The sequence below is a fragment of the Populus alba genome, chromosome 7 (assembly GCF_005239225.2).
Source record: "Populus alba chromosome 7, ASM523922v2, whole genome shotgun sequence".
Taxonomy (NCBI): Eukaryota; Viridiplantae; Streptophyta; class Magnoliopsida; order Malpighiales; family Salicaceae; genus Populus; species Populus alba.
This window is the reverse complement of record NC_133290.1, coordinates 6,587,411-6,606,127: the sequence shown is the minus strand read 5'-3', so window position 1 is coordinate 6,606,127 and position 18,717 is coordinate 6,587,411. Positions and strand designations below refer to the sequence as shown.

Below are 18,717 nucleotides of genomic sequence, written 5' to 3'. Positions count from 1 at the left end.
ACAAATCGAAGCCGTACAGAGTGTACAGTGGGAGTTTCATTGGGTATAATACTGTCTGAAAATTCACAGATACTGCATTGCAGTGTTGCCAGATGGACTTTGCTGCAACCTATAGGAGCTACGCGCGACTTTTAAAATTGTTTGTTTTCATGTTTTAAAAGAATTTAATTTTTTTTTGTTTTTATATGTTAATATTAAAAAAAATTAATATATTTTTTTTAAAAAATCTATTACTAGAATACCAAATAACGCGAGGAAGGTAACATTTTAGGGCTCCATGAGCACTGAGAAAGAAAGTTTGCATTTTAGAGCTTATAATCATTTTGATATTTGTTTTTATGAACGAACTGTGCAATTGGCCTTAAAAAAAAAGAAAAGCTGTGTGGAGGAATAAATATTTAATAATAAAATAAGTTCATTATCAAAGTTAATATAATAAAAATTAAAATTAAAATTAAGACAAAGATCTACAGCATCTAACCTGCGAGATCAGTATGGATGACATAATAAATGAAACAAATCAACTATATGAAATAAAACTTTATCATGTTAATTTAATATCAGCATATTAAAATTATTAATTTAAAGTTAGAAAAAATATTAAAAAAAGCCATGTTTCGAACGCAATAATAAAGAACCCTCGTACAAGACAATACACCCTCAAAAATCGCTCAATTTCCTTCTCCATTCTGTACTTCCACGTGACTTTCTGAATATCCCACTCGCTAAAAACCCAGCCAGCTGCCCACCAACACTCGACCATATGAAGCAACCACAAACATCCTCCACTTCCCACTACACAATGCCACTAGGCAACCCTCTCCTCCTCTTCCTCCTCCTCCTCCTCACCACCCTCACCACCTCTCAGCTTGAGCAAACAACCTACCTTCCCCCACAAGACGCAGTTTCCATCCTCTCTTTCAAATCCAAAGCTGACTTAGACAACAAACTCTTCTACACCCTCAACGAACGTTTTGACTACTGTCAATGGCAAGGCATCAAATGTGCTCAAGGCCGCGTTGTCCGTGTTGTCCTTCAAGGTTTCGGTCTGCGTGGGACTTTCCCTCCCTTCACTCTTTCCCGGCTCGACCAACTTCGTGTCCTTTCTCTCCAAAACAACTCCCTCTCCGGTCCCATTCCTGACTTGTCCCCACTTTTTAACCTGAAATCTCTGTTTTTACACCATAACTCTTTCTCTGCTTCTTTCCCTCCTTCCATTTTATTGCTCCATAGATTAACAATTCTTGATCTTTCGTACAACAGTCTCACTGGACAGCTTCCTGTAAATTTATCTTCTTTGGTCCGGTTAAACTCGCTTCAACTCGAGTTTAATCAGTTTAACGGGACACTCCCTTCTTTAGACCTCGGACTTCTTGTTTTCTTTAATGTTTCTGGCAATAACCTTTCCGGCCCCATTCCTTTGACCCCTACATTGTCACGTTTTGACACCTCCTCTTTCTCCTTAAATCCTTATCTTTGTGGAGAGATTATTAATAAGGCTTGCAAGCCACGGTCTCCATTTTTTGATTCTTCGGCTTCTCCTACTGCTAGTTCGCCGGCGGGAGTGCCGTTTGGACAAAGCGCTCAAGCTGGAGGTGGGGTTGTGGTATCTATAACTCCTCCTTCGAAGCAGAAGCATAGTAGAGATGGTGTTGTTTTGGGATTTACTGTTGGGGTTTCGGTTTTAGTACTGTCTTTGCTGTGCTTTGTTTTGGTTTTGGTCAAGAAACAGAAGCAAGAAAGACGTGTTGAAGAAGAGAAAGAACAAGTGGTGACCGGGACGACTTCTCCGGTGAGGACACCTTCGAACAATCCGGCAATGCAAAGTCAAGTCGGAGAGAAGGGTCATGAGATTATAAACACGAAGGCGACAGAAGGGCTGGTTCAACAAGTTAGGAAAGCAGAGAAGAGTGGGAGTTTAGTGTTTTGTGGGGGGAAAACACAGGTTTATACATTAGAGCAGTTAATGAGGGCATCTGCCGAGTTGCTGGGGAGGGGTACGATTGGAACTACTTATAAAGCTGTTCTTGATAATCAATTGATTGTTACAGTGAAAAGGCTTGATGCTAGTAAGACTGCAATTACTAGTAGTGATGTGTTTGAGAGGCACATGGATGTTGTCGGTGCGCTTAGACACCCAAACTTGGTGCCAATAGCTGCTTATTTTCAAGCTAAAGGAGAAAGGCTTGTTATCTTTGATTATCAACCCAATGGCAGCCTCTACAATCTCATCCATGGTATTACTTTGTTTTTTTCCCCTTACTTTCTAGAAGTTTGCCTTGGCAGAACTACATTTCTCTTGTTTCTGTTTCTGATTTCGTCACCTTTTGAGCTAGGACCACATCTCCACTACATGGATTTTCTTCTTAATTTTAACATTTAAGGTATTTTCGGGCCAGCTTTTAGCTCCGATGCTAAATCCTTCTCAGGTCACCGGCAGGCCTTAAGCAACAAGTCTTTATCCAAACCGGTACATTCATGAGAAATTATGTTTCTCTAGGTCTCGCATATGATGCGAACGCTAGAATGATAACGTAGAGAGAGCAAACCAATGGCAATTTTGCTGAGATAAAATTCTGGCATTTCAGTTAAATTCAATGAATACATGAAAAGGAAAGTTCAACCAAGAGTTCATTTCATTTATAATGGACCTAGATAAGAGAAATAAATAATCCAGTTGGACCCACCTGCGAGTAGTGTCCTGATGTGTTATGTCACTGTTTGGTAATGTCTGGACGTGTGTGCTATTTAGCATTGGATGGCTCATAACCTCTAAACTGTTGCAGCTTTTTTAGAATTTGGATTCTAATGTTCATGTTCCACTGCCGACATTCACGGTGTTGCTTTCAAAATGAACCAATTATTTATAAAGAAATGTAGTGGCTTTAATTATGTTGTTGGCTAGACAGCTAGTAAAAGTGAATAGAAAATTTTGTCCTTAAAACTCTGTTGATGTAATGAAACAATCTCAAAGCATGGGTGGTTCCGCAACTGATCAACATTAACATTAATCACAGGATGGTACATTTACATGCTGTTCTGCTGTTAGTGTTTTGAAGTTTAAATGTTAGTCTTTGTTCTTGGTATCAACATACGATCTTCATAGTAAATGTACCAAGAAAATCATGTTAGGAAGACGCATGATTATCATCTTTTGAGACCATGATGCCATTCTTCATGGTCAACACTTAGTGACAAAATCAGAGAGTTCATTCATTTGTTGACTGATCTTATGGTTTATCCAAATGATTGGGAGGAATTAATGGTGCTTATCTTTCGACAGGCTCATAATTGTTTAGCATATGAATTAAGCATAGATACAAATGTTGAATATATAGCCTGGGTGTAATGGTACCTTCTGTTGGCAGTGTTATAAGCATAAGCATAAGCGTAGTGGCTAATGCTTTCTTAATACAATTTAACTTTCATAAAAGAAAAAGTTATTGTTCTGCCTTAATTGATCCTCATCTGTAGATTGCATAGGATGCTTATGTTTTCCCATTTGTTAATACTGCATGTATTGCATTGCTACTCTAATTGCATGTTTTCTAGAAATTGGATTTGAACAACTCCTATATTAAAACAGTTTTGTGATGGTTGGTGGAGCTGTCATAACTTTAGCTGAGATTATGAAAGGCCTTTGTTAAAATAAAAATAAAAAAGGGCTGAATTTTATCATTTGTTTTTTGGATGCCTGTAATGGATATGCATGGCATGATCACCTTTCGTCAGTGTGGTTCTCATCTTCCAATCAAATGTCATCAATTTGTTTTATGTTTGAACAGAATTTGTATCCTTTTCAATCCTTGTTACTGCTATCAAAGAATTTTTTCATACATAGTTTATAACAGAAAATAATTTGTGCAGGTTCAAGATCAACAAGGGCAAAGCCACTTCATTGGACATCGTGCTTGAAGATAGCAGAAGATGTGGCACAGGGTCTTGCTTACATCCATCAAACGTCAAACCTTGTCCATGGAAACCTGAAATCCGCCAATGTTCTACTTGGAGCTGATTTTGAGGCCTGCATCACAGACTACTGCCTTGCCATGCTTGCAGACACTTCTTCTAGTGAAAATCCTGATTCAGCAGCTTGTAAAGCACCTGAGACTCGCAAGGCTAGCCGTCGAGCCACTTCCAAATCTGATGTCTATGCATTTGGTGTGCTATTACTGGAGCTTTTGACTGGTAAACATCCATCACAACATCCATACCTTGTGCCTGCTGATATGTTGGACTGGGTCAGAACAGTGAGAGATGACGGTAGTGGGGATGACAACCAGCTTGGAATGCTTACTGAAGTTGCTAGTGTTTGTAGCTTAACCTCGCCGGAACAGAGGCCGGCAATGTGGCAAGTGTTAAAGATGATACAGGAGATAAAGGACAATGTCATGGTTGAAGATAATGCAGCTGATGGATATTCATAGATCCTTTGTATGTTTTCACACAATTGAAAGCATAGGAGAATTGAACTCGGGGGATCAGAACTATCCTTTTGGAAGGTATGTACCCCATTGAAGAATTATAGAATGGAATGATCAATGCGAGCTATGCGTGAAATGAGAAAATTTTCATTTCTCCGGACTTCCCCTGCAGAAGTTACTGGAACTGCCGTTCTTGATGTCACGGATGTGGGATATAGATCATAATTTTGTAAAGGCTGCTTCTTTTTTTCCTCTTTTTTTCCCCCTTATGGAGTGTTTATGATCATTTTGATTTTTGAGGTTTACTTCATGATTACGCAGTATCTGTTTTTCTTGCCAAATCTACCAATGAAGGTTTGGACCGAGTCGATGCAAAGTCCTTAAGATCAATGTCCACATATTTTCAAGCAGGAACGCCCAGAGCACTCTCGATGAATAGCAACATAAAAAGCCATCTATTGCCAAAGAACAGAAGCATACATGGGAATGGATTTGATGTGTGGAGAGATAGAGAATTGGAGATTGCACGAGTAACATGATTTTCATGATACAGAAGTTGAAAGTGAAGTGAAGATAATGTTGAAAAGAATGGTGGAGATGGAGCTGGCTAACTGCTTTCCCAGCAACCATGCCATCATACCTGAATTATTTGTCATCAATGAAGACACTAGCTCATAGCAGCCATGGAGGATTCAACAGTTAACGACTATGCAGCTGGGTATGAATCAATCTCTAGACCAATGCGTTCGGGAATCCTAGATGACCTCCTCCACTGACAAGGCCTTATCGGAGATGAGAATACGATAAAGGTCAACCTGACCTCTCTAATGAATCATCCTTTCATATTTCTATCCAAACATCCCACTAAAGCCACCTCATAAAGGGCATCTTCACTGTAAAGGAGTGGTCCTACCAAGCCACAAACCATAACCAAGTAATCAACAGCATTTGTGATAGCTACAATGGTTTTATCTAATAATTTTGTTGATGAGAAACTTTGTCCCCAATGTATCCCACGCCCTACAAGGATGCACACAGCATGCCATAGCAGCGCTGCAAAGGCTGTCATTTAGCGAGTTGGCTTTCACCCTACAATGGTAGCGTGGCTCCTTTTCAGATAGTTTCATCTTTTCATGAGATGGCCCTGCGGGCTGCATCCTGCTCTACTTTTGAGTGCATTATCGGTGATATTTTCATGATTGGATCCCTTTCAGTTTTCAGAGGCAACGAATGGCCTGCATCTCCAGTTTTTGTCTAGCCAGACCCCACTGCGCCCAGACTGTAAGAAAAGCACTGATCTGGTTTGAATAATTCAACTCAAGGCAGTTCCATTTGATTTCCCCGTGCAAAGTATACACGAAACTGACAGTGGAAAGTCTCTGGGACTGATTGAGTGTGGAGAAATAATAGAATACGAAGGTCACTTTAGTTACATAAAAAGTCAACAAAATGTGTCAAGACTTGAAGCCAGGCTAGGATCCCCGAAAGAACCAAGGAACAGGGCTAGCTATTGGACGAAAAAACTACTCTTTATTGATCTCTCTTTGACTAAATCGTAACATGTACAGGCAAACTGGAAACAACCTACAATGAAAGGAAAGATTTCCTCTTATTAATTTTTAATAGCAATAAACTCAATAGATTAACAGGAAAAATCCACATCCTGAAGCACAGCATCAAAATCTTCTGTCATACACACATGCTCGGTTGCTCAAACCTTCTACCATTTTCCAAAAATTTTGTTAACCCATCAGCATGAGAAGATGCAGATGTCATGATTTGAGACGGCATCAGTAATTTCCCATTTCCCATTCTCTCTCGATAGGAACCTCTTTGCCAATGTACAACAGCCTGTGTATTGTTGCAAGGAAAATAGATGTCATGCATTCTTTCAGGGAGAATTAAGAATTTAATAAAAGATGGCGAGGGTTTGATTCCTTGGCAGAATGACAACATAATAAAAGATCTGTCGGGCCGGTTTAAGCGCAGGGCATGCAGAAAGTTACCCAGGAAACACGGGCCACAGTCCAATATTCATGGGCTCTTGATGCTTTAAATTACCAGAGTAAAAGGAAATTTAGACAATCGTTGTCCACACTGATCTCATGGTAGTTTAAAGATGACAGTTTTATGCAAATTTAAATCCAAAGTTTAATGATTCTATGATAATTTTGGTATTAAGAATAATCTGCCCACTGCAACTCTACCATGGGGTTGCACAGTGTATAGAACATTATGTTCAAATAATAAAAATTAACAAAAATTTCAATCCACCTGGTATGATGGTAAAAATATATGAAAAACAAGAGCAAGACTTACCTCTACTCGCACGAGTTTCACCCAACCATGAGTCAGATCATATAAGCAAGCAAGATATATGTACAGCATGTGGTGGTCATATCATAGCACTAGAGCCTGTGAGCGAGGCCTTGACCTCATGATTGTTTCATCACTGTGTTTGATCCACTCTGAGAGCTTCCATGGTTTCTGCCACTTCCATTTGAACTGAAGCAGCCACTGATGATGACTCCTCTTCCATCGCCAGAGTTTTCCAGTTTGCCCTAAAGCTGCCAATTTCTTCATTGACAAATGTCCAAGCGGTACTATCTGAACTCACAGCATACTTGCCTTTATTAATCAAAGGGGAAGCCACACTCTCAAATACAGCAAGAAGCAGGGGAATTACCTTTCCCGTTTGGTCTAGAAATGCCACAGATTCTCTAGCAGGCCCGTTAACAATCCCAGGTGTAAATTTTAGTTGCTTTGGCGCTGGAAGCAACATTGGAGACAAATGACCACTCATGTCGTCTGCATAATGCTTCGAAGAACTGCGTGAGCTATCCTGTTGATTTTGATTCATAAGAGTAAGAAAATTACACTTCCTCCCAAAACATAAAAAAGGAACTAGGGTCCTCATTCATTGGTGCTAGGGTTAGAAGCCAGGAATCAGGAAAGAAATGATGTTTTCATCACAAATTCCATAATATTGTTGAATCACAAGTAATAGAAACCCATTTACGATATCACATGAATGGACAGTTGAAGCAAAATGTTACAATAGTATTTACAAAATGTTGTCACCAGGAAAATTCTTCAGCCTATGTTGAGGGGTTAATGGATCATCTCGTACAAATCTCTATGATTAAAGTTGACCAAAATCTAGGATATTACAATTCATGACTTTGACTTAGAATTAGAAGAACAAATGTAGCACGTATGATGATTAAAACTATGAAATGTTGAGTAGGCATTCTCACCGAAGCTGATGAGGCAAATGCAATTGCAACAGCTTGTTCTCTCATCTTTTGCTCCTTCAGAAGTTCCTTCCTCTGGATCTCACTTTGTCTTAGTAAGATCAAAAGATCATTCAATTCGTCTTTAGTTTCCTTGATTTCCATATCCTTTTCCCACAATCGGCATCTGATGACAAATGGATGCTACAATAGTCAGTTCTAACAGACATCCACCAAATTTTATCACTATAAATAAGCTACAATTGACACTGTCATCAGTTCATTTACAGAGGGAGGAAGGTAATTTGGGTAAGTTAAATTGGAAGTACAGAGTCTAAATAATCAATAATCCTAGTAAAACATTTGATCCTTGTCCATGTAAACCACCATCAACTTTCATCTTCTTTTCTTCTCCTGTTTGTTTGTTTCACGGAAAATTATGTCAGTGTATATTGGTAAAGGAGAATGTCCATGTAAAAGTGAATCTAAATGTGGCTCTTTTCTACTTCTAATCACTTAGCTTATATCATCTTTTACTTTACTGGGCACAGATTAGCCTTCCATTTTCCGTATATCAAACTGACTGAAATTAGAAGTTAGTGAATCAAAACTGACTGAAATTCTTTGGGAAGGTATATCACAACAAAATCTGATTGCCAAAAGAAAAGGCCCATGTTTTCACTGCATTACCTATCATCTGCAGCTGCAGCAAACATATACTGAAGCAGGTTCTTAGCTTCTCCCATTGAGCGTATTTGGTTCCAATGTCCACGGCCAATAAAGTTACGCTCTCTTTCTCCGGCTTCTGAAAGTTGTGAAGCCATTGTTGCTAGGGCACTTGCAGATACTCTCAGCATGTTCTCCAAAAAAGCAATTCTAGCCATTCTTGCATTTGGTGACATCAACATCAATCTGGTTGGGTGAAAGAAACACAAACCTCTAAATTAATCCAATAAAGAAAAGGATACCTGTATTTCCATCTTATTACATCATAAGAGATTTTCTTCATGCATAATCCCAAATACATCCATCGATTGTTTCATGAATCATATTCAGGTTTGAAGCTGGTTGAACGATCATAATTTGCAGGTTACAAATGAGAGCAATTAATTAGAAATATACCTAGTATGTCTATGTCCATTCTTTCCTTCTTGCGGACTACCCCCATTTGGAGAGAGCTGGTTCACTTGTTTCAACAAGGCTAACTCCTCCGCTAGTGCAGCATGTCTGTTGAGTTGTTCTAATTAATAAAATAACCATAGCATGTTGAAGAAAGCATGTACAGATAGCAACAACGAAAAGTGATTTATTGACTACATACTCTTGTTTTTGCTTCTCATGTTGAAGACGAACTTCATGCACTTTCACCATGACTTCAAGCTCGTGATCAAGCCATCTTCTTAAGGATTTTTCATTGCCCTAAAATCAAACTCAAATTAACTTATTTCTCATAATGATTTTGTAGGCTAAAATATGATCCAATTCATGATGGGTCATTTCAATAGGTCAAGCTTACTGCTTCACAGTCCTTATGAGGTAGCTCATAATGTTTTAAAAGACACTGGAAGAAATTGAAATAAACACACTTCTTATAATGTTTTAAAAGGCAGACAAAGGCATCCAGCATATGAACCTAATCATGTTAAACATATAATATTTTCAAAACAAACACAGAGAAGGAACATGTTGATTATGACTTAGAGCCTAAACTGAACCCAATCAGTCAATTCAGATGTTGCTCTGATTTGAACAAAAGATGCTGACTCTATCAACTTATTACCACTATAATCAACTGGAGAAGTCTAGATCATTACCTGCCCAGGCGATAAATGTCCATTGGAATTAGCTGTAAGGGACAATAAAACAATCAGTGTATCATAAATTTTAAAGAAACTAAGTCAAAGAAGAAATATTTACCTGAGCTCTCACGTGGTGAAGACTTGCGGGCTTCCAACAACTCCTTTAGTCTTTTGCTAGCCATTGCCGCCTCCTCTGTCTTCCTTTGAAGAACCTGAAACAAGAGAACACCGATGCAACCTTCCTTAAATATTAATAAAACAAATCAACTACAAAGCCTAGTCAATACTCGGTATTAGTTGCCACACCCCAGCACATGACCTAGTTTGGCCTATAGAACTGCTATAAGAAACAGGCAGTGCACAAACAAGAAAAAATATATGGAAAACAGAAGCAATGGTAAGATGTTATTCATGATACTAATGCTTATACTATGCCTTGCCAGATATAGTTCCTTACCATTTTCTGACGTTGATGCAGGGCTTCAAGCTTATGCCTCTCATGCTCATTTCTCCTGCCCTCCTTTCTTAGCTGCTTGAGCAAAACCAAAATCAAAACCACGGAAAGCACACAAGTATAAAAATAGAATAAAGTAGGACAAAACTTGCCAACACCATGTTTGAAAACATCAAAGTGATGGATTAAAAAAATGATCTTGTAACAAAGCATAGCCCAGCATTGTCGTTTCTTTTTTTCTTCTTCTTTGGGATAGTGAATCACCTGCAGCAATTCCTTCTCTTGACTGGCCTTCCATTGTCGAAATTGTTCTGATTCTTGTTTTATCTTGTGCTGCAACTGAACCTAAAAATTGAAGAATGCACGAGTTGGACAAATATCAAAAACATAAGATATGATTAAGGTAATAAAAAAATTTGCAAAAGCTGAGTGGAAACCAACCTTTTGAGCCTTGATATATTGTATTTCAGCTTGCAACCTATTCGCTGCTTCATCACTTCTTTGTTTTTGCTTCAAAAGTTCAAAGTGGCTTTCTTGTTTCTTTTTAAGATCTAAAATCTGAATATGTATGATGGAATATAGCTTAAAATCACACAATAGAACATGTCATGCCAACAGAATGACGACCAGATGAAGCATAATGTCACCTGTGCCTCAAGTGCTTTTAATTTCTGAGAATGAGTATCTTGTGTTTTCTGTGCTTGTCCATCAGAATTGGCAGCAAGGTTCTCAATTTCAACCAATAACTGATCCCTCTCTTGCTGTGTTCATTTTACTTATCATCAGCCATAACAGTGAAGCTGAAGTAAACAGCAAATATTCAATCATGTACAGTTTACCTGAACAGTTCTTTTCTCTTCCTCGAGTTCCAAGATTTTCTTCCTGAACTGCTGCTTCAGAACTTCAGTGTCAACCCCTCCAAAAAGTTTCATCTCAGACTGCATAAAAAAAGAGTAAACTGAGACCAAACTCAACATGCTGGACAGATATCAAAAGATTTCTTTGTGATTTTGATCACTAAAATGTAAGAATTTCTTGGGGGGGGGGGGGAATGAAGTTTAATCGATAATCAACATTTAAGGTTACTTGTGGGAGTAATGACTTCATATGGCAACTAGAATTGGACATGCTTGGCTATTATAAGATAACATGCTTATACATCAGCATCAAGTTAGTTTGACTAAGAAGCAACGCAAAAATAGGTTCCTCGGATAAGTTAAAACTAAAAATCAACTAACTTAGAAAATATGCCAGCCTGCATTGTTACATTCCTGTCCACCCAAAAGAAGGTTATTAAATAGTCATAGCAAAAATCTGCATATCCAGTTCTTCAAACAACAAAAAATATAGAATAAGTTCTAAGAGTATCACCTTCCTATTTTGTAGAATGTTTCAAATAATCGATATTTTCATAGAAGAAACAGTATGGATAGTTTTCAGGAGGCACCAACAGTTTTATTAGGAGCATTGGCGCTGCAGGGCAACACACACACACAAAGATGCTCCAAGAAAACAAAAAGGAGATGTAAGCACTCAGACTTTAGAAACTCTAACATCTCCAAACATCAAAGGTTGTAGGTCCCACAAAAGATCAAACGAGCCACAATAAAATGGATGATGTGCAATGGAAAATGGAAATATAAAGACACGCACCTTTATTTTAAATGCATGGGTGTGCATGAATATATATTATCTGGATCGAAAGTTTTTATTATTATTTTTTTGGATGAAAAGTTAATTTCAATCTAAAGTACTTATTTTCCAATCGTTAAACTAACAAAATCATTTATTATCATCAATGTATGAGATTTATAGAACAAGCACAAGCAGAACCTCTTTTTGCTCCAAACGTTTGTTCAGCTCATTCAATTCTTTATCCATGGTGCTTTGTATAAGTGTGTGCTCCCATTCTTTTGCTGCTTCATCAATTTCCCCAGAGCTATCACCTGCAGAAGGCAGTTGCAATCAAGATGTACGAGAAGTGGCAAATGGAACACATGACTTGCATAATATAACCCTAATAGCTGTGGCAGCTCCTTTGATCTACTCCCTAAATTATTCTTCTACAACAGGCTGGACAATATTAGTAAACAAGAAATTTACCTGATATGCCTTCATCCATATAATACTCAGATGAGTCCATACTCTGAAAGTTCCTCTTAAGTCCATCACTTTTTGCAGAAGTGGCATGCCCCTCCTGAGGTTTAAAACCAAAATGCAAATACATTACTATGAATCTAACAATTAAAATTAGATGTCACTACATTAGTGAAAAAAATGTAAATAAAACCATAAGGTACCAATAAGAAAATATTATTTTGGGGAAAACAAAACCAGAAAAAGAAAAGAGAATAGATAAAAATTAGAATTTCCTTTGACATACATAAGCATCTATTTCACACTTCTCTGTAATAGCACATCGGCTCCGGTATTCATGAAGTTTTCGAGAAAGGTCCTCATTTGTAGCCTCAAGCCAAGCAATCCTTTCCCTGAGAACCTGTTGAAGCAAAGGTTTTAACTCATTAAGCATACCACAACTAAATGCATATATTTCCCTAAAAACAAAATGAACTAACTTGATCGAATCATGGTTTTAGAAGATTGCATATACCTGTACTTCATCTGAAGCAGCTCTAACCCCGCGAGTACAAAGTTCTGCCTGCAAGTACTTTAACTGTTGGCGCATCTGTTGCATCTCATTGGATATTAAATCTCTATTAGCCTGTATAACAAAAGGAGATTCATTGCATCACGATAGGTGGCAGTTGAGACCTGATCAATTTTACAATCTACAACATATGTATGGCAGGCCACACAATATTTAAGTGATAGAAGAAACTTACAACTGGCTTATTTTGAATATTGCGTGCACGGTTTGCGTATTTGAGAGTGTTGAGAGTCTCCTCAGCATTGATGTCAGCAGGACTGATGCAAGCTGGAAGAAAGAAATCTTTCAGAAATTGAAGAACAATATAAGTTTCTAATTACATTATAGATAGCAATCTAAATCAAGATATCTTGAAAATATCTGCATCTTGTCACCAAAAGGCGCTTTTAAAGAAAAATTAAGCATGACTATTGATTACCTATCATAACAGTTTTGCTGTTTCCACCAAGGGAATCCTGTCAGAGAATAAGCAGAAACATTAAGAAGAGAAATTGAATTGGCAAAAGGAAACTCTTTAACACTTCCTAAATTCTTGTAAGACCTGGAAAAGATCTTGTTTGTCATTTCTGATGCCAACAAATCCACCACTCTGATATTGTGTTCCATTAAATTTTAAAAACCAAAAATGCAGAACCATTATCAACTGATACCTAATGTCTAAAGCCCCAACAACTAAATTTTAACATACATAACTACACCCATTATTAACCTGCCAGTTACCAAATGACTAACTAGTAGGTGAAAAATTTCCTACACTATGAAAAACCGAATGAAACTACATGGTTTGTTAATATCCTCGATCCCTTGTTGTTTGCAGCATAATGCTTAACAGCTGAAACAAAAACAGTAAGTGTAGCCTAACAGAGGTGCACAGCACATGGAGAAACAACAATAACAAACCAAGACGGCCTCTCCTATACCACGTTCAAGCCTTCAGCCTAAAATTTTAATCATCAGAAAGTAGACTCGTATAAATTTAAGCATCTTACTGGCATTTTTGCTAATACTAATTTGCACCTATTTAGTCTTAATGTGTAGCTTTAATGTATACTATGTGCAATAACGTTTTTCACTACTTAAAACAATTGAGACATCTGAAGCTTAAAATACCAAGTGGAGAGGCCCATAAACATCAGACTCTGCATTTGACCACTTAAGAATTACTCAACATCCATAAAAAATAAAAAAAATAAAAAAATAAAAAAAAAGGTTACTGAGAGCTTTGTAACGTGACCTATCTGAGTGGAACTTGTTGTAAGACAAATGCATAATGAGAATTACCAAGTCATATGCTTTATAAGGCAAATGTTTCATTTAATTTGCATTGACCTTTTTAGTCTGTAATAACATGGTAAAATATGCTGATGAGATGTCAGTAATGTGGGAAATTAACGTAACCATTGGTTGCATAGATATTAGGGAATTACATGAATCATGTCAACATTAGCTACACAAATTAGTAACATGAACAAACAGTTTTTTTTGTTAGTCTAACCTGTAAGAGTCGGGTCAGTTTACTGTCTCGGTAGGGAACATGCATGCCTTCTTTTCGCTTTTTTTCATCCCCCAAAGCACTGATGACATTACCAAGTGCAAGAAGCCCCTTATTAATGTGAATACCTGCTCGTGTAAACATAATTGATACTTTGTCACAACAACAACCAAGCCTCAATCCCAGACTTGATGAGGTCAGCCGTGTGTGGTGTGTGTGTGTGTGTGTGTGTGTGTGTGTGAGAGAGAGAGAGAGAGAGAGAGAATAGTAGTGAGAGGAAAAGCTAGAGCATGTTAGCTAAAGTTCATTTACCTACCTTCTTTCAAACGAAGACCGTCAGTACCAGTTCTTTTTGCTCGTTCAGATCCAGCTAGATCTACCAAATGGAGCTTTGCACAGAAATACTCTTCACCCATATCCTCATCTGGAGTGTCATTAACAGGAGAAACTGAATGGAGTTTGCGCATCTGTTCTAATGTGATCGTGAATATGGCATGCGACCGACTTTTATGAACATAAAGAAGGGAACGACATGACATTAGACTATGAAAATACATTGCAAAGTTATAATGATGAAATAAGCCTTCATAGCATCTACATTTATAACTTCAATATACCTCTCTCTAGCAAAAAGGAGAGAACCCCATTTTTGCAGCTAAAATGGAACGTAGATGGACAAAAAAAATACTAATTATTTTATGAACTCAGCACACAAAGATTACCATATGATTACCAAACTCCTTAAGTGAATTTTCCATCGTTTGCCATATTTTACTTTCTTACTGTCCTTTTCTTTTTGAAGCCTCATCTTCCATTCAATACTTGTTTTTCTGTCTAATACAGCTATGGATGTTTGAGAAATTTAGTTACCTATTAAATAGAAAGGATTACCCCCAATTGTAAAGTGAAGTTTCATGGTTAATATCAACTTTCAAATAGCAAAAGTAATTGAAGAGTGTTTCTCAACCAAAAGTTTTAATTGCTTCAATTGGAAGGCATGGAAAGTTAGTCAGAATGAAATCTTAAATTAGGCAGAATGGATCTTTTGATGTTCACAGTTTACCTGGACTGGTTATTCATATTTGTACTTCCCGTTGCCCTACATAATGATCCTTGCTCCAAGCACGCTGCCATTTCTTGCAATGTACTGACAGCTACTTCAGTTGATCCTGCTAGAGTTATAACTCCATTCGATGCTTCACGAATTTGTATTGGAGACTTCCCAGGAACTGCAACTTTCCCAGCATGTCCATTAGCAACCACTGATTTACTCTCAGATGCAGAATCCAGCAAGTCTCTCACTTCTTCCCTTAAGATCTTCAAATTGGAAACCCAATAATTAAATGCTCAACATGGAGGAAATCATGTATTAATGAACATTCTATGACAAAAGAATAGCAGCCTATCCATCAGTTGCCAATTTATACACTATATAAAACTGGATTTCTGTCCAAAAGTTCTTCTCAGTGTCCATGGCATTAACACAAGAAAAGATATTTTAACCTACCACATGTTAGTCAATATCATTTTAATTTAAAATTTGATTTCCCCCTTTTCATATAATTACATAGTTCTGTAGAGGAAGCTTTGAAGATTAATATCTTTGTACATACCAAACATGATGCATTGAACTAGATAGCTAGCACCATTTATGGTGCACGACTCGGGGCATATCTTTAGGTCCTTAATCATCTGAGAATGACAGTTTCTCTATGAAATACCTACCTCTATGAAGGACACATGCAATTGGAATTCCGTTTGATGCTTCAGTGTTTCAATCTTGTTGAATAATGCACCCATAACTTGAGGAATCAGTCCGGTATGGCAACCATCTTTGAAGCCAGTTCCCATAGTATATGTTTTCCCCGATCCCGTCTGCAGCAGCGTGTGTGTGTGTGTATATATCATTATCAATCTCCAATTAGAAAACCCAGTATTCGTGAGAAATCATATGCAAGAGCCGTGGCATTGTATTGAAGGTAATATTTGGGACGGGGTAGGCATTACCTGACCATACGCAAGAACCGTGGCATTGTATCCTTGGAACAATCCATCAACAAGTGGAGCAACACATTGTTCAAACATGGCAGATGACTCTGCGCCACCATTTCCATAGACATGATCAAATGTAAATGAATGTGTCCCAATTTGTACCTAAGACATCATCAAAACCATCAGCATTCTTACCCCTTGTTTCTTAAAGTATCCGAAAATCCAACTTCCTAACAATTGATAAGGAAACAATGCGCGTCCAACAATATAACGAACTATCAACAAGGCCAGAGAAGGAAAAAAATCAATAAACAGAAAATGAAAATGACATGCAGTACAGGTATGGTAATAAGGTAAGTAGTAGTAAGCAGATTCAGGTCATCAATAATCATGAAAGAAGCCAAGGAACTCAACAAAGATTACATTAAATTCTTAATTCAGCTCATACAACAACGAGAGAGAGAGAGAGAGAGAGAGAGAGGAACTAGAGAACTACATAGACACCTGAGGTAGTCGAGGAACAACAGAAACACAATCTTTACAGCCTTGAAGACGCTCGTCGGCAATAAGGGGTCGTATATGAAGCGCAACCTTAACACTACAAGTCTCCGATGACGGTATCATTTCCATAAGCAGTTAAGAAGAAGAAGAGAGAGGAAAGAGGAGGTAAATACTTTCCTTGGAAGATAGATTAGTTAGTTAGAGAGAAATTATGGCGAGGAAAATGATAGAGCAGCAACGAAGACAAGAGGAAGGCGGGGCTGGGATATTTGTTCGGATGGGGTAATCACTGTTTAACTCAATTAATAACATTCATTAATTATTCTTCCCTCTTTTGTTTGTTGTGTGAACAAATTGTTGCAGCTTCATTTTCTTCACTGCTCCTGAGCCGCAGACAGACAAATATTATATTACTACCAGTAAAAGCAGGAGCAGTGAGTCGGAGTGAGTTGGAGCGAGCGAGCGAGTACACCAGCTTCCTTCGACCAATAAAAGGTAACCCCACCCCCTCTGGCTGTCTGTATCTGCTGCTTGGTGTGCGTACGTGTAGACGCTCCACTCCTAGACTGGTACTCGAAGAAGAGTGCCGCCCTTCTTCTTCTTTTTTATTTTTATTTAATTATCAAAAAATTATTAAAAAAATATGAATAAAATTAAAAATACATTTAAAAAACACTAGACTCATCACGGTAAGCAAGAGACCTGCACTAGTCTTTAAGTATATATATTTTATTTAGTAAAGGAAGGCTTAAAGAGCCGAAAGCAACGGCCAGGATCAAAACCAAAACGTAAGACGAAGGAACAAACAGCTTTCTGGGGCCTCCGTCACGTGCTAATAACTTCACCAAGCCTTACAGCTGGCTGGATCCACTAATCCCACTTTTGTTACATTCGCTTACATTTCTCAATGCCAGCTGTTTTTTTTTTCTCCTTCGTTTTGGCTGGCAAGTGGCAATGAGAGTTAAAAGTAACTTTTTTGAGCTTGTTTGGTTATTCCTTTCTTCCCGGGGGATCCAAATGGAAAGCTGTAACAAAAAAAACTATTTTTTTTTTACTTTTTAATGAAGAAAAATCATTTTTGATATTCAAAAGCATTAAAATACATTATTTAAATACCAATTCTTCCATCTCTACAATTTTTCTCAATACTTTTATAAAAAAAATATTAATATTAAATATATTAAAATACAAATGGATTGTTAAAATAAGTTTTTTTATTGGATGCACATAAAAAAAAATCATATTTATGGCTATTCAAATGGGTTTTTCATTAGAGAGCTACTTCAATACATGATTTTTTTAGATTCTTTGATAAAAGATATATTTCCCGTATTTAAATGAGTTTAATAAAAAAAAATTCTAGCCTTAATAGTTGAATATAAAAAAATAAAGAAAATAAGCAAACCTCTTTAATCACCATGTCATCAATCACTTAGGGCAATACCAACACATGATTAAAGAACAACATTTGGCCAAATCATATAAGCCCAAAGAGAGTATTTTTCTTGTTTTTTTTTTTTTTGTCCTTTCAAACGATTAAACCTATTAGAAGAAATGTAATGTCAATTTGCATGTGATGATTTATATATATTGCTTGATATTTTTAGAGGATATTTGAGAATGTGATATAATTGCTTTTAAAAATATTTTTTTATTTAAAAATAATTTTTTTAAAAAAATTATTTTTAATATTAGCATATCAAAATAATTAGAAAACACCAAAAAATATTAATTTAAAATAAAAAAATAAAATTATTTTTTTAAAAAAATATTTTTAAATGTAAAATCAAATTGATTAATGTGGTACAATATAAGTTAAGCAAACTGCCGGATAGAACAATTACTTGCAACTTGTTTGACTATAAGAAATGTTAGGAGAGAAGTTGCTTAAATCTCAACCTTGAAGTTTCGTTTTCTTTACCTAATTCTGAATTCTTGGACTTCATTAATTCGACCGTTAGCTTGGATGCTAACTAAGGAACCATAGGAAGCCCCCACTCGTAAATATGACTTAATTACATGGTTAGTTCTTGTGTTTAATCTGATCTTAGTTCTGTTAGTGTTGTGTTTGGTCTGCACCACACCATCAAAATCAACCTCATCTTGTCCTAAAACGATCATGATTAGGATTCAAGGGAGGAGGCTAATCGGCAC

General features: G+C 37.1%; 2 protein-coding genes across 4 annotated transcripts; one reads left to right on the top strand and one right to left on the bottom strand.

The window, feature by feature from the left end:
* Positions 1-661: 661 nt before the first annotated feature.
* On the top strand, positions 662-4,729 carry LOC118047779 (probable inactive receptor kinase At5g67200). Its single transcript, XM_035057154.2, has 2 exons — positions 662-2,237; positions 3,868-4,729. Exons 1-2 carry the CDS (start codon positions 764-766, stop codon positions 4,425-4,427), a joined length of 2,034 nt encoding a protein of 677 aa, XP_034913045.1. The 5' UTR covers positions 662-763; the 3' UTR covers positions 4,428-4,729.
* A 1,205-nt stretch (positions 4,730-5,934) lies between these two features.
* Positions 5,935-17,252, bottom strand: LOC118047778 (kinesin-like protein KIN-4A). 3 transcript variants are annotated; one of them, XM_035057152.2, is made up of 26 exons: positions 16,567-17,246; positions 16,078-16,224; positions 15,796-15,945; positions 15,134-15,387; positions 14,387-14,574; positions 14,074-14,198; positions 12,997-13,033; positions 12,754-12,845; positions 12,522-12,632; positions 12,294-12,407; positions 12,014-12,107; positions 11,744-11,856; positions 10,750-10,848; positions 10,558-10,671; positions 10,352-10,468; positions 10,175-10,255; positions 9,914-9,985; positions 9,575-9,668; positions 9,472-9,503; positions 8,979-9,076; positions 8,780-8,884; positions 8,348-8,569; positions 7,682-7,844; positions 7,111-7,266; positions 6,744-7,031; positions 5,935-6,275 (listed from the first exon to the last, which is right to left on the bottom strand). In XM_035057152.2, exons 1-25 carry the CDS (start codon positions 16,690-16,692, stop codon positions 6,825-6,827), a joined length of 3,111 nt encoding a protein of 1,036 aa, XP_034913043.1. In that variant the 5' UTR covers positions 16,693-17,246; the 3' UTR covers positions 5,935-6,275; positions 6,744-6,824. The 3 variants fall into 3 exon arrangements, with proteins under 3 accessions (XP_034913043.1, XP_034913044.1, XP_073266712.1); XM_035057153.2 differs by lacking the exons at positions 15,796-15,945; positions 16,078-16,224; positions 16,567-17,246 and having other exon boundaries at positions 14,387-14,494; positions 15,134-15,275; XM_073410611.1 differs by lacking the exons at positions 5,935-6,275; positions 6,744-7,031; positions 7,111-7,266; positions 7,682-7,844 and adding an exon at positions 7,886-8,240 and having other exon boundaries at positions 16,567-17,252.
* Between the last annotated feature and the right edge of the window lie 1,465 nt (positions 17,253-18,717).

What these genes read in the sequence shown, in the direction of transcription:
- LOC118047779 (XM_035057154.2), top strand. Translation starts at nt 764, where the DNA reads ATGAAGCAACCACAAACATCCTCCACTTCCCACTACACAATGCCACTA. An exon ending in CCTCTACAATCTCATCCATG is followed by an intron (nt 2,238 to 3,867) that starts GTATTACTTTGT and finishes TAATTTGTGCAG; the next exon opens with GTTCAAGATCAACAAGGGCA.
- LOC118047778 (XM_035057152.2), bottom strand. Translation starts at nt 16,692, where the DNA reads ATGGAAATGATACCGTCATCGGAGACTTGTAGTGTTAAGGTTGCGCTT. An exon ending in AAGAGAAGGAATTGCTGCAG is followed by an intron (nt 9,986 to 10,174) that starts GTGATTCACTAT and finishes TTGCTCAAGCAG; the next exon opens with CTAAGAAAGGAGGGCAGGAG. An exon ending in GCTGCAGCTGCAGATGATAG is followed by an intron (nt 7,845 to 8,347) that starts GTAATGCAGTGA and finishes ATTTGTCATCAG; the next exon opens with ATGCCGATTGTGGGAAAAGG.